This window comes from Dasypus novemcinctus, chromosome 25, assembly GCF_030445035.2.
Source record: "Dasypus novemcinctus isolate mDasNov1 chromosome 25, mDasNov1.1.hap2, whole genome shotgun sequence".
In the NCBI taxonomy this organism is placed as follows: domain Eukaryota; kingdom Metazoa; phylum Chordata; class Mammalia; order Cingulata; family Dasypodidae; genus Dasypus; species Dasypus novemcinctus.
The window spans coordinates 40193061-40208553 of NC_080697.1; the positions used below are offsets into that span (position 1 = coordinate 40193061).

Here is a 15493-nt window from a genome sequence, read left to right on the forward strand (position 1 = left end):
CAGCATTGAACAAGACAAAAATCAACCCTCTTTTTAAACTCTATCTATCTATTCCCAAAATTTTGCATTAGGACTGCTTTATGGTCTGAGCAACCTCTAACTTCCCTATAAACATCAAATTCATTTGATGAGAAACAATTCCAGAAACCAACTAGTGTAAGTGTTCTGAGCCCTCTGTGTATATTGAACTAACAGGGAGAGCTATTCAAACCATGGCTAAGAACTAACTCTGGTGAGGCCGCATCCAGACAAATTGCCTCAGAAACTATTGTGGGGGCCAAGGCATTAGGGATTTAAAATGCACCCCGGACAGCTCTAATGTTTAACCTGGATTAAAAACAATTGATCCCTGTGCTATGCATGGAATTGGGCTTAGTCATCTATTACAAGGACTGGTCTGCTCTCTACTTTAAGAATTAAAGCGATTCCGGCGCCTCCACTATGTCCCCTGTGGGTCTCCTCCGTGTGCAATGGACGGCATTATCCCAGATATAGCAGTTGGTACAAAGCGGGGATCTGACGAGCTCTTCTCTGCCTGCGTCATTAACGGACCTTTTATCATGAGCAGCAGCTCGGCCTCCGCAGCCAAAGGGAACGACAGCAAGAAGTTCAAAGGGGACAGCCGGAGCGCGGGCGTGCCCTCCAGGGTGATCCACGTGCGGAAGCTCCCGGGCGACGTCACCGAGGGCGAGGTCATCTCCCTGGGGCTGCCCTTCGGGAAGGTCACCAACCTGCTGATGCTGAAAGGGAAGAACCAGGCCTTCATCGAGATGAACACGGAGGAGGCCGCCAACACGCTGGTCAACTACTACACCTCGGTGACGCCCGTGCTGCGCGGCCAGCCCGTCTACATCCACTTCTCCAACCACAAGGAGCTCAAGACGGACAGCTCGCCCAACCAGGCGCGGGCCCAGGCGGCCCTGCAGGCCGTCAACCCCGTGCAGTCGGGGAACCTGGCGCTGGCCGCCTCGACCGCTGCCGTGGACGCGGGGATGGCCATGGCTGGACAGAGCCCCGTGCTGCGCATCATCGTGGAGAACCTCTTCTACCCCGTGACGCTGGACGTGATGCATCAGATTTTCTACAAGTTTGGCACAGTCCTGAAGATCATCACCTTCACCAAGAACAACCAGTTCCAGGCGCTGCAGCAGTACGCGGACCCCGTGAGCGCGCAGCACGCCCAACTGTCGCTGGACGGGCAGAACATCTACAACGCCTGCTGCACGCTGCACATTGACTTCTCCAAGCTCACCAGCCTCAACGTCAAGTACAACGACAAGAGCCGGGACTACACACGCCCTGACCTGCCCTCCGGAGACAGCCAGCCCTCGCTGGACCAGACCATGGCCGCCGCCTTCGGTGCACCTGGCATAATCTCAGCCTCCCCGTACGCAGGAGCTGGCTTCCCTCCCACCTTTGCCCTTCCTCAAGCTGCAGGCCTCTCTGTGCCCGACGTCCACGGAGCGCTGGCCCCTCTGGCCCTCTGCTCGGCGGCGGCGGCAGCAGCAGCGGGCCGGATCGCCATCCCCGGCCTGGCGGGGGCGGGGAATTCGGTCTTGCTGGTTAGCAACCTGCACCCTAAGAGAGTCACACCCCAAAGCCTCTTTATTCTTTTAGGCGTCTACGGCGACATGCAGCGGGTGAAGATGTTGTTCAACAAGAAGGAGAATGCCCTGGTGCAGATGGCGGACGGCAGCCAGGCGCAGCTGGCCATGAGCCACCTCAACGGGCACAAGCTGCACGGGAAGCCGCTGCGCATCACGCTGTCCAAGCACCAGAGCGGGCAGCTGCCCCGCCAGGGCCAGGAGGACCAGGGGCTCACCAAGGACTACGGCAGCTCGCCCCTGCACCGCTTCAAGAAGCCGGGCTCCAAGAACTTCCAGAACATCTTCCCGCCCTCCGCCACCCTGCACCTCTCCAACGTGCCGCCTTCGGTGTCTGAGGAGGACCTCAAGATGCTCCTCTCCAGCAACGGGGGCATTGTCAAGGGCTTCAAGTTTTTCCAGAAGGACCGCAAGAGGCGCTGATCCAGATGGGCTCGGTGGAGGAGGCCATCCGGGCGCTCATCGACCTGCACAACCACGACCTGGGCGAGAGCCACCACCTGCGCGTCTCCTTCTCCAAGTCCACCATCTAGGCGGCGCCCGCACCCCGGCCGCAGCTTCCATCATTCCAGAGAAAAGCCACTTTAAAAAGCAGCTGAAGTGACCTTAAAAGACCAGAGAGTTAATTTTTTTTTAAAGAAATCAGTTTACCTGTTTTTAAAAATTAAGTCTAACTCGCTTTGCTAGCCTTGTGGTGGCGGGTGGCCCTCGGCTCCTGGGGACTGGCGGGGTCCCGGCCTTGCCAGGCCTCAGCGACGCCTTCTGCAGCCGGGCCTGCGGGGCTCGTGGGTGCCCCTGCACTGCGAGGCGGCTTCTCGTGCCTTAAACTAGACACCTGCCCGTGCGCAGGGGCCTCCTCGCGGCAGCACATTTTTGGGAACCCGGGGCAGGGCTGCAGTTTCCCGTGCGCTTAGGGCTGGGCCGAGAGCAGTGGGCCTGGGCCCTGGGCCCAAGCCGGCCGGCGCCCCAATCAAGTGACCGTGATTCTCCTGCCTGGCGCCCCCGGCCAGCAAGGGGTGGGCCCCGCGTGGTCCGCCCGGGGCCCCTGCAGACACGTGCCTAGCAATATTCACAGTTGACCAAATATCCTAGTCTTTCTCCATTTATATGCAAAAGATAGTTTTAAGTACCTTTTTATAGCGGATGCTAAGTGGTGTAAGTGTAACCGGGGCCTCCGCGGGGTCCCTCCTATACTGTCCTGATGACTCTCCTGTGATTACGTGACGTCCTAGAGCAGGAAGCTCCCGAGAGCAGCCTGGGGTTCGGCCGGCTGGCATCGGGGCGCAGGCCCCCACCCTGTCTGCCTAGAATGCGGCGCGCTTAGATGTTTTTCAGGGTTTTCCTTCCTGCAAACTGTGGACCAAAGTTCTGCTTCTGCTTTTGCTGTTTGTCCGCTGCCAGCACTGGGACCCAGGCCAGCCCCCAGGTCGTGACCACGCCTCGCCCGGCCGTGGGCGTGCGATTGGGGCAGACCCCGCAGGCTGTGCTCCCGGTGGCGCGGGGCCTCGGGGTCCCCGCGTTGGCGTAGCATGACAAGGGTGTAAATATTTCTGACTTTTTGTACCTGTTGTAAGAGGAGGGGCGCGGCGCGTTTTTTTATGGGGACACAGATGTATATTTTGATACCAGCGACCACAGGTTCAGTATTGTACGCGTGAGCCACGCGGGTCCCAGGCGGCTCGTGGCGCAGGATGGACAGCGGTTCTACAAGCTCGGCCTCTCTGTACCTCTGCCGCCCCCGCCCTGGCAGGCAGCCTGGCGCCCGTACTGGGACTCGGAATAAACTTCTCTGTATCCTGAAAAAAAAAAAAAAGAATTAAAGCACCTTGCTAATTAGTACTACATGAGGTAGTATATTTCAATTTCAGACAACTCTAATTTTTTAAAAAGTTCCTTATAGAAAAAAAAAATATCCCTTGTAACTTTCACTCTGTGGAACTCCAGAAAAATAAGTTTCACCCATGTACACATTTGGAGATAATTATCATTATGATGACTCCATTATGTTTCTTTCTTAATTTTCTTCTTCTGGTTCCAATTTATGTGTCTACACAAATGCATGCTTCCTAACTCTCAAGCAAAAGGAAATGTAAAGCAGGAAAAGTCCTCTCAATTGGATGGTTGAATGTCATTGGTCACATCTGAGAACTGGGACTCAATAGGTAGTGAACACAAGATAAAAGAATTAGGAAAATGCTCGAAAACCCTCAAGTCAAACATCCACAGAAGAATTTTCATAGAGCATGGTGTTAACTTAAGAAACTTTCATATTCTCTGGGCTGGGCCACATAAAATGATGTGTCCCTGAACTGATCTGCATTTGCTTATTCTGAAGTTAATTACGTCTTCCTTCCCCAAGCTTCCATAGACCATTTACATACTTGGGAAGCAAAAAATCTTTCCCATGCAGTCATATGCTATTTTAACCTAAAATGGAATAAATATTTTAATATCAATAAGATGCAGCCTTCTTTGCATCAGAGATCTTCATATTTTAACATTTAACTTTAAACACATTATAGAAATTAATTTTAAAACAGCTTCATTTTGAGGAAATTATAATAAAATATAAAGTGAAGAGAAAGATTCCTAATTTTAATTGTAATGCATCTTTTCTTTAATTGTGTGATGACAGGAACATTATGTGATTTGAAGACAAAAATTGACTTTTATTTAGAACTTAATAACTTGCACTGAGAACACAAATTACCTCATTTATTCCTAATAGCATCTCTACAAATAGGGATCATAATTATTCCTATTTTACAGATATGAATTCAAAGTTTTAGAGAAGATAAAAAATTAAGCAACACAATATATTTTGAACTCGTGCTGATTATTTTGATTCCAAATGGATTAGTCTTTCCATTTTCAACTAAGTAAAAAAAAAAAAAAAGTATAAAAGCAAGCATATATTCCTGATGGTAAAGCTATCATTCCCTTTTCCCCAATACCAATCATCTCATATACATTCCCAAAATTGAAGAAAATAAGAATTAATTAACTAATAAACTATCTTTATGTGTAAAATATATTTTTGTTCATGCTCTCCATTACCCAAAATCTCAAATTTGATTTCAGATGGACAAATGCTACATAACATCTTGGGAATGAAACCTCCCAGGAAGAAGAAAGACTTTTCATGGGACGTGTGCACACTGATCAACCCTTCATTTCCCATTTTTTAGCAAAGAACCCCTTCCATGTTAACATCTTTAGACGATAATGAAGATGCCTACATCTTTCATTAGACTGAGGATCCTAGATCAGGAGCAGCTATGCCTTGTTGACCATTTTCACCTTTGTAGCCCAGAAGCATTCTGCCTTGCACAGGAAATGAAGAGATGGTCATTTGACAAATAGCCACTAAATGCTTCTATGCACCAGGAATTCATCCAGGCTTGGGATGCCATAATGAGTTAAGCAAAAACATCTGACATTTAGGAGCTTACCTCCTAGCTGTCAGGTCATGTTCCCATATCAAGCCTGCATCTACATAATCCTTTCCTAAAATGAAACAAAGGTCAGTATTCTTTCCATAGTTCAAAAACACCAATCATCTTGGATGACTTTGGGGATGATAAGGTTGTGATGTGCATTGCTTAAAATTTGCAAACAAACAGGTAACAAAGCATGTGGATATATGACAGATAGATTTTGCCAAATGTTTACTGACTCAGAGATTTTCAAAATCAGAGTGAAATAAAAACATGTTGGTGACATTTGAACATAAAAGAATATAATGGCTTCTAGCACAACAAAGAATTCATGGCTTACGTGAAGCAGCAGTGAGGCGAAAGGTTAATTCCCCCTGCCCTGTGTCAGCAAGGGTAGAGGTCCTCAGAGGGCATCAAATTACTAGCACAATTTATTTTGTCCTGGTGACATTGTTCTGAGACCAGGCAGAGCTTAAGAGGTGAGTGTCAGGAGCACCTGCATGTGTATAGGTATGCATGTGTGCGCTGGTGACGGTGGCCAGTGTGTTCTTGAAGTCAAGACTGTCCTTGCCATGACCGCTCAGCAGGATTCCAGAAGAGCAGCAGCTCTGACACTGCAGGGCACGGCAGGGTGAGGTGTCATGCAGAGCTCTGAGGCCACTGCTGTCACTCAAGGAATCATTAGCAATGAAAGGGAGGCGGTGAAGCTTGTTGTGTTGTCATCACACTGCAAGGAGGTTGGCTGCCGACCAAATTAGCTTGCTTAGGGAGTGTGAATCAAAATGACATGTAATCTGAATGTTAATGAAAATTTTCTCTTGCTTCAGGCTTCAGATTCCATCCAGAAAGCTGTCATCTGGAAGACATTATCTTCCTTCTCTCTCTCTTTTAGTTTGAATTTTCAAGTTTACATGCAATGTAAAAATAATTTTTAACCAGCAGTGCTTAGACAACTGATGTTTAGTAAATTATATAGCTGAGTCAGTTGTGGAGGCACTTTCCTATGGTAAAGAAAATTTCAAGAAAGTAATATAGTTCTCTACTTGGGTTTATGGCTATGTAATGTGAAAAACCTAACCCATGTGGAAAATACTTTGAAAATAGGAACAAGAATCTTCACTGTTAGTAAGACTGGAGTTATTTTACTTCTTCCTATAAAATAAATACCATCGAATGTGATGAGACACTAAATAATTCTTCGTTTAAATGGACTACCAAGTTCCTAACAATTTATTTATTGCAAATACCTCTATCAAATTTCTTAACTTGAAGTGTGGTGATGGTTTTCTATAAATTGTGTTAAGAATTTTTACTAAAAATAGAGAAATCAAGTAATAAGTATTGTAGAAATAGAATAATACATTCAGAAGCAGTTGTACATTCTTGTCTGTTACCAGACATCAGCAGAGTTAGATTATAGTTCATATTTCTGAAGAATCAGAAATGTAAAAAGAAAAATTCTCCTTTGATTGGAAATAATCCTGTTCCATTGTGTGTGAGGATTATAAGAAAGGGGATTACTGCAGGCTCTGTGTGAAGCTAGATACACCCATATCTCTTTCTCAGTTTCAATCATTTTTCTGTGTACATAGTGAAGCAGGGATTGTGGGAAGTTAACTTCCAAAGTTTATGCAATAGAGAAACCGTAGGTATGATTTCTAAGCCATAACTGAGACAAAATAAAGTTTGCTGAATCTTCATATCAAAAAAGATATAAAGGTATTTTAAAATGCTGCCTATTCTTATTCTAACTAGTATTTGGGAGCAATAATATACATATAATTAACTGTTATCTATCTAGCTATCTAGCTATTTATCTATCTCAACAGAGATAGCCCTCGTCTAGAAGAAAGGAAGCCTATTTTTCAGTTCCAGTTTTATAATTATGTAGTCACAGAAATTTCAAAATATTACCTGATGGTTCTTCACCATATTTCCACCATAGGGGGAAATGGTAAAGATAAATAAGTTTATATAGCTAAGAGATTTCAAAATGAATCAGAAGCAGGAGATCATCAGAGGGGCCGCACTTATGTGTGTCTCAGCAGGATCTCAGACAACCAAAGTAGATATAACCCCAGGTAGTGGTGCTTCTGAGGGCTACAGAGACACCCAGGTCCTATGGTCATGTCATATGGCTTGGGAGTCCAGTGCCTTGCCAGTGAGCCCTACTTTGGAATTTGTGCTCCTGAGTGTGATGGAATTGGACTCGGATGTGACCTATCCACACATGCTTCTTCTGTCACTTTTACTGAACCTATGGTTGGCACTGGGGTTGGTATATGCTCAGGAGACTTGAATCTCTAGACCATCAATGTCCAGCTGGCCCTTAGCCTCAGCAGAGTTGCAACACCTACTCTCCAGTTCATCGGATTTACCCAGGTCAGCTAACGGGGAGGTGAGGATGGTCAACCATCTCACCAGGGAACCAAAAGAGCCTACAACTGCAAGCAGGAGAATCCCATCCATCAGCCATGTGGGATCCTAGGCCTCTCTCGATTTAGAGGTGGAGTGGACATCGCCATCCCAGGGTCCTCAGGGTGGAAGAATAAAATATGGATTAGAGTGGACTTACTGGTATTCTACTATAGAATTATTGTGACTCTAGCAATGGAAGAAAGTATATCAATGATGTGGAGACAGTGGCCAGGGAGTTGCTGAGGGCAGGGAGAGGGAAGAAGAGGTGTGATGTGGGGGCATTTTCGGGACTTTGTGTTGTCTTAAATGATATTGCAGGGACAGATGCTGGACATTATGTATCCTGCCATAACCCACTGAATGGACTGGGAGAGAGTGTAAACTACAACATAAACTATAATCCATGCTGTATAGCAGTGCTCCAAAATGCATTCATCAAATGCAATGGATGTACCACATTGATGAAAGAGGTTGTTGATGTGGGAAGAGTGGGGGGGAATGGGGGTATATGGGAACCTCATATTTTTTAATGTAACATTTCATTTGATCTATGTATCTTTAAAAAAAAAGATAATTTAAAAAAAGTGAATATGACCTAAGCATATTACCAAATTCAAAATAGCAAAGGAAGACCAGAGAAATAATTTTTGTGTATATAAAAGGCATATGTTTCATTATTACCTAACATAAAAGGCAGATCCTGAGAATATTTTTAAGGGTTGTTTAAAAAATGTTTACAAGGAAAGTGTATTATTTAAGGCTGTTTTAAAAATTGTTTTTATGAAAAATTTTTTGTGACTCTAAACAGCTAAAGAAGAAATGGTAACTTTATCCTAGTCTTTAATGAACACTTGTTTTATTTGTGACTGGAAATATTTCTATTGTATTTATGTGTATATTTTCAGTAAAATTGTTTTGACCTTTAAAAAACGATATAAAGATATTTTAAAGTGCTGTCTGTTCTTATTCTAACCAGTATTTGGGAACAATAATATAGATATAATTAATTGATTATCTATCTATCTATCTATCTATCTATCTATCTATCTATCTATCTATCTGTCTGTCTCAACAGAGATAGCCCTTGTCTAGAAGGAAGGAAACCTATATTTCAGTTCCAGTTCTATAATTACGTAGTCTCAGAAATTTCAAAATATCACCTGATGGTTCTTCACCATATTTCCCATATTTAACTATAATTGTTTTAGATATCTTTAATTCTAAGACAGTAAAGAAAAAATTTTGGACCACAAATTTACATCTGAATAATAAGAATAACATAGTAGCACCTTACCATGTACCAAGGACCATGCTAAATAGCTAGTACTCATCAGTTCATTTGCTTTGCACACTCACACTGCAAGAAATTATCCTTGTCTTAAAATGAGAAACCTGAGGCTTAGACAGGTTAAGTAATTCATTCAAAAGCACAAAACGCAAAGTGGCCCGGTTTGATTTGAACTCAGATCTGTCTAATTCCAAAATATTTTTTATTAACTGTACATTATACTCCCATAATTAGTTTAGGTATAGATGCCTGCCAGGGGTTCCAAGATAGTCATTTAAAAATAAATGGACATATAATATTTAAAATGTTTTGAATCATAGAAAATTTGACATTTCAAAATCATAGAAATAAATTAACACATAAATCAAATTAATGTGGTAGGTGATCATACTTGTTCGTACCATTTAGTGCAAATGTAGATGTCAGTCTAACTCATAAAGCTGATTTTCTTACATAGCTGTGAAAGTAAATTCTAAAATAACAACTCTAAAATGTTGTTACTCATAGAAGCATAAGAATAATGTTTACTGGCCTTCCACTATGTGCCCTGAACTGTGAGATTTCTAATCCCCCTACCATCCTTCAAGATAGATTATATTATTATTGAAATTTGAAAGAGAGAAAAACTGAAGCATAGTTGGAATAAATGAGATCTAGTTGGAAGAAGCTGCCAAAATCAATACTACAGCACAGCTATTGTGGGATTATTTTCAATAGACAATATTTTGATCAGCTTTAGGTATAAGGAAAAATTGAGGAGATAGTACTGGGTGTTCTCAAATATCCCTTCCCACCCCAAACACAATTTCCCCTGTTTTTAACATCTTACCTTAGCTATGGTACATTTGTTACAATTAATGAAACGTTATTGATAAATCATTATTAATTAAAGGCCACAGTTTATTCAGTCTCCCTTAGTTTTTACCTAATGATTTTTTTTTTCCTTTCCAGATCCCTTCTAGGATAACAGTTTACATTTAGTCATTATGTTTCCTTATGCTTTTCTAGGAAGTGGCAGTTTTTCATACTTTTCCTTGTTTATGATATATTTATAATTTCGAGGACTTCTGGCCAGTATATTGTGAAATGTCCTCCTGTGAAATTTATATGATATTTTACTCATGATTAGACTGGTTTATGGTTTGGGAGAGAAAGATAACTGATGCAAAAGTGCTATTTCATCTTATCATATCAAGGTTGCATATTATAAACACACTTTATCACTCTTGCTCTCGAACTTGCTCATCTGAGTTGGTGAGATCTCTCCATTGTGAAGTTTTACTCTCCTCCACTGCCTTTCCATACTGTATTCTTTGTAGGAGAATCTCACTGTGCAACTCACACCTAAAGAGTGGGGAGCTATGCTCTCCCTCCTTTATGAAGGAATATCTACATGAATTATATGGAATTCATCTTCTGGCCCCCATTTATTAATTTATTCAATCATTTATTTATATCAATATAGACTCGTGGATATTTATTCTACGCTTTGTCTTATAATTCAATACTGTTTTATTTTGTCGCCCTAACTGTACCACATGTAACAGTGGAAGCTCTTTCGGTGGTCTCCTGAGCCCCTTTGATATGGGTATTACTAGCAGTGTGTGTGTGTGTATGTTTAATGTTTCCTTACTTTCTGACAAAAGATACTCCAGTTCATTTTGTAAATTTTCTGCCCCAGGTCTAGAAACAGCCATTTCTCCAAGGTGTCTTGGCTCCCACAATGGAATTAGATGAAAAGGTCTGGGGACTAGGTGTGCTGGCTGCTCCTAGGGTGTAATTTCTTACACATTCTCAGAACTGACAAATAAATGCATGTGCATGCACCAGCCTATGCATACACGCTGATATGTAAGTATTGCTAACAGTAACCATCTGTAATTATATCAAGCAAAATATGAGTTCTTACTGATGTCACCAATTCTAATCTATTACCACATGGTTCATTCTAGTCTTTTCTCTAGCCTATACGTAAATTCCCACTCCAACAGTAAGAAACCTGGCTCCCACCATCTGCTATCTATTTACTTAATTGTCCAATTCAGTTTACATGTATATCAGTATTGTTAGTCAATACCATTCTGGAAATCAAGTATATCTACTAGAGTACAATGTTTTTGTATAGTTTCATTTGTCTTCAGTCTAACAGACTCCATTCATTTCCAAAGTTAGGTAGGTCAGCACCATTTCCCTTTACTGTCTGCAGTGAGGTTGTTTTGTCCATTTGTAATACAATTAAATTATCTTGTCATATACTTCATTCCTTCCTGGGCTCCCACAGTCTCCTAAATGAATTTTATTTTAATTCACGTTTAATAAGTCTTATTATGCAGTTTGACAAATGCACAATGTCATGTATCCATTAAAGTATCAAGCAGAATAGTTTCGCTTGCTTAAAATCCTCCTGTGTGTCACCTATTAATTCTTCAACCTTGTCCCCAAACCCCTGGCAATCACTGATCTTTTTACTCTCTCTGTATTTTTGCCTTTTCCAGGATGTCATTATTGGATTAGTAGAGTAGGCAGCCATTTCAGACTGGCTTCTTTCAGTGACCAAGATGCATTTAAGTGCCTTTATGTCTTTTAAATTTCATTTGATATCTCTTTTCTATTTTATCACTGAATAATATTCCATTGTATGGATAAAATAAAGTTTATTTTTCCATTCACCTATTGAAGGACATCTTGATTGCTTCCAGTTTTTGGTAATTATGAGTGAAACTGCTACAAAACATTAATGTTCAAGTTTTTGTGGAAATCAATTGGGAAAAAACTAAAATCATGCTTGCTGACTTCAGGGGCAAGATTACGTTTAGCTTTGCAAGAAATAGCTGTTAAACTGTCTTTAGAGTGGTTGTACCGTTTTGCATTCCCAGTGACAATGAATGAGAGTTCCTGTTGCTCTGCATCTTTATCAACAATGAGTAGTGTCATTTTTTTAATCTTAATTTTAGTCGTACTAATAAATGTGAGGCAGTATCTTATAATTGTTTTAGTGTGTATTTATCTAAGACAAACGATGCTGACCATAATTTCATACTCAAATTTGCCATATGTACATCTTTTGGGAGGTGTTTGTTCAGATATTTTGCTCATATTTGTTTGTTTTTTTTTTTTTTGAAGGGAGAGCACAAATGCAGTCCCCCATTATCACAAATTATGCAGTTGAGTTAGTTCCCCACATTTGGGGAAATCTCAGGGGTCAGCATGTCCAGAGTGCAATGGGGAAGCCTTGCCCTGGGACAACCACCCTTGTGATCATGGTATCTTCCCTGCCAGGCAAGTATTTTCATTGGGTTTTTATTGTTGAATTTTAAAAGTTCTTTGCATACATACCTGGGATATAAGCTCCTTATCAGATATTAAATATTTTCTCCCGGTCTATGACTTGTCTTTTTATTCTAACAGTGTCCTTTCACAAAGAAGAAGAATTCCATTTTAATAAAAAAGTTCAAATTATTATTTTTTATTTCATGGATCAGGTTTTTGAGGCTGTTTCTAAAACTTATCACTAACCCAGGGTCACCTTCATAGTCTCCAATGTTGTTGTTCTAGGGATTTCATAGTTTTGACTTTACATTTAGGTCTATGATTCATTTTGAGTTAATTCTGTTGTGAAAGGTGTAATATCTGGATCTAAATTCATGTTTTGCAGTTGGATGTCCCATTGTGCCAACACCATCTGTTTAAAAGAGTATATCTTCTCCCTTGAATTTCTTTTGCACCTTTGTTAAATATCATTTTACTGTATTTGTATGTGTGTATTTCCAGAATCTCTGTTTGTACCATTACTCTATTATTTCTGTCCTTTAGCCTATAATGAATTGCCTTGATTACCACAGCTTTCGGTAAGACTTGAGGTCTGTTAGTACCAGTCCTCCAGTTTCATTCTTCAGTATTGTGTTGGTTATTCTTTGTCTTTATCCTTTCCATATACATTTTTTTTTCTGTTTTAAAAATGCAGATTATTTTTCTTTTTCATACTCACATGTTAAGTATGATTTTTAATAATATGATTTTTAAATTCAGTTTTATTGATACATATTAATAAAGCATACAATCTATCCGAAGTGTACAATCAATGGCATTTTATATAATCACATAGTTGTGCATTCATCAATTCAATCATTATTAAAGTATTTTCATTATTCCAATATTAATAGTAATAATAAACAAAAGAAACCAAACCAACAAAAATCTGTACTCCTTAATATTCACCTCTCAATCTCTCAAAGTTTATTCTGCTATACATAGCTGCTATTTCATTTCTATCTCTCTAATTTATTTTGTAAATTCATGTTTTTCTTATTTTAAGCATTTTTTTCAATTTTACTGATATGTATTAATAAAACATAATTCCATCCAAAGAGTATAATCAGTGGTATTTGGTATAATCACATGCTTGTGAATTCATCATCTCAATAACTCCCAGAGCACTTTCAAGCACTTTCATTATTCTAATAATAACAATAAACAAAAAACAAACGAACAAAACTCATCACTGCCCAATCTCTCTAGGCCTTGCTTGCCATACATAGGAGCTATTATTTTTCCTTCTCTCTAGTATATTTGTATTTATATCTTGTAAAAACAGTCTTATATAAGCAATACCACCCATGTTCATGTTTCACATGAGGTTTTACTCTCTTATACAGTCTCATGTTACAGATTTTAGCTTTCCTTCTAGTAATACACATGACCTTAGACTTTTCTTTTCAACCACTGTCATAGCCTTATAATAGCACTGCTAGGTACAAACACCATGACATGCTTTAACCGTTTCTATTCATTTCCAAAGGTTTACAAACAACCTTTTTAACAATTCTTTATAGATTAACCCTCAGCTTTCAATTCTCGACCCTCCTTCTATTTCCTGGTGACCTGTATTCTAATTACTAACTCCATGGGTTAACACAGTATATTTAGTTCATATTAGGGATATCATACAATATTTTTCCTTTTGGTACGGCTTGCTTCACTCAACCTAATTCACTCTGATTCATCCATGTTGTCATATGCTTTATGACTTCATTTTTTCTTACTCCTACATAACATTCCAATCAGAGCATATACCACAATTTGTTTATACATTCATCAGTTGATAGACACCTGTATTGTTTCCAACTTTTGACAATTGTGAATAATGCTGCTATGAACATCGGTGCACAGATGTTTGTTGATGTCTCTGTTCTCAGTTCTTCTGGGTCTACCTAGTAATGGTATTGCTGGGTCACATAGCAAGTCTATATTCAATTTCCTTAGCAACTGTGAAACAGTCCTCCAGTCCTCCACAGTGGCTATACCAATCTATGTTCCCACCATGAATAAGCATCCTCGCCAACATTTAGTGTTCTGATTTTTAATAGTGGCCAGTCTAATAGGTGTGAAAGTATGCCACATTGTAGTTGTATTTTTTTTTTCCATTTGTGTGGCATATTTAATGCATTTAATGAATACCTTTTGGTTCCCATATACCCCCCACATCCCCTCACCCCACTCCTCCCACATCAACAACCTCCCACACCACTGTGGCACACTCATTTCACTTGGTGAACACACCCTGGAGCACTACCGCACCACATGGATAACAGTCCACATTGTAGTTTACACTCTACCCCAGCCCACCCAGTGGCTTATAACAGGATATATACTGTCCAGCATCTGTCCCTGCAACATCACTCAAGACAACTCCACATCCCGAAAATGTCCCCACATCACATCTCTTCTTCCCTCTCCCTGCCCCCAGCAACTCCCATTGCCACTTTCTCCACATCAATGCTACAATTTCTTCCATTACTAGTCACAAAATTTCCATAGTAGAATATCAGTAAGTCCACTCTAATCCATATTTTATTCCTCCATCCTGTGGACCCTGGGATGGTGATGTCTGCCCAAACTCTATACCGAGAGTGGGCTTAGATTCCACATGGATGATGGATGCAATTCTCCTGCTTGTAGTTGTAGACATTCTTGGCTCCCTGGTGTGGTGGTTGACCATCTTCACCTCCCTCTTAGCTGGCCTAGGTAAGTCCAATGAACTAGAGGGTAGGAGTTGCAAGACAGTTGAGGCTAAGGGCCCAGCTGGCACATGGATAGGCCAGAGATTCAAGTCTCCTGAGTATACACCAAGCCTAGCACCAACCACAGGTTCAGCAAAAGTAACAGAAGAGGCATGTGTAGAAAGGTCACATCTGAGTTCAACTCCATCACACTCAGGAACACAAATAACAAAGTAGGGCCAACTGACGTGGCACTGAATTCCAGAGCCATTTGCCATGACCATAGAACCTGTGGATCTCCACAGCCCTCAGGAGAACCAGTACCTGGGGTTGTATCTTCTTTGGCTGTATCTGGAGTCCTGCTGAGGCGTGAGTAAGCATGACCCCTCTGATGACTTCCCAACTCTTTTTTGAAGACTATTAGCCATATAAACTCATTTGTCTTTGCCATTTCCCCCTTTTATTCAAGGTCAAAAAGCAGTTTTTAAACACATGATCCTACACATAGGCAGAGATATTCTGCTGGACTAAGCTGACCCTTGTATTCAAGGTATTTTTTTAGTTACATTACCAGCTGGTGCTTGGTAGTAACCCCTCAGTGCCGGGGAGGCTCATCCCCAGGAGTCATGCCCCATGGTGGGGGGAAGGTAATGCATTTACATGCTGAGTTTGGCTTAGAAAGTGACCACATTTGAGCAACATGGAGGTTCTCAGGAGGTAACTCTTAGGCACCCTGCAGCTCTAGGC

At 41.2% G+C, this 15493-nt stretch overlaps 1 protein-coding gene and 1 non-coding gene across 2 annotated transcripts; one reads left to right on the top strand and one right to left on the bottom strand.

Moving 5' to 3' along the window:
• The first annotated feature begins 427 nt into the window (after nucleotides 1-427).
• LOC101414799 (polypyrimidine tract-binding protein 1-like) lies at nucleotides 428-2278 on the top strand. Its single transcript, XM_058287926.2, is given in 2 exon segments — nucleotides 428-2016; nucleotides 2019-2278. Coding segments are annotated over 2 exon segments (1665 nt in total). The 5' UTR covers nucleotides 428-470; the 3' UTR covers nucleotides 2138-2278.
• A 9588-nt stretch (nucleotides 2279-11866) lies between these two features.
• Nucleotides 11867-12034, bottom strand: LOC111759187 (U1 spliceosomal RNA). The gene has a single exon (XR_002793264.1). It is a non-coding gene; the product is annotated as a U1 spliceosomal RNA (small nuclear RNA).
• Between the last annotated feature and the right edge of the window lie 3459 nt (nucleotides 12035-15493).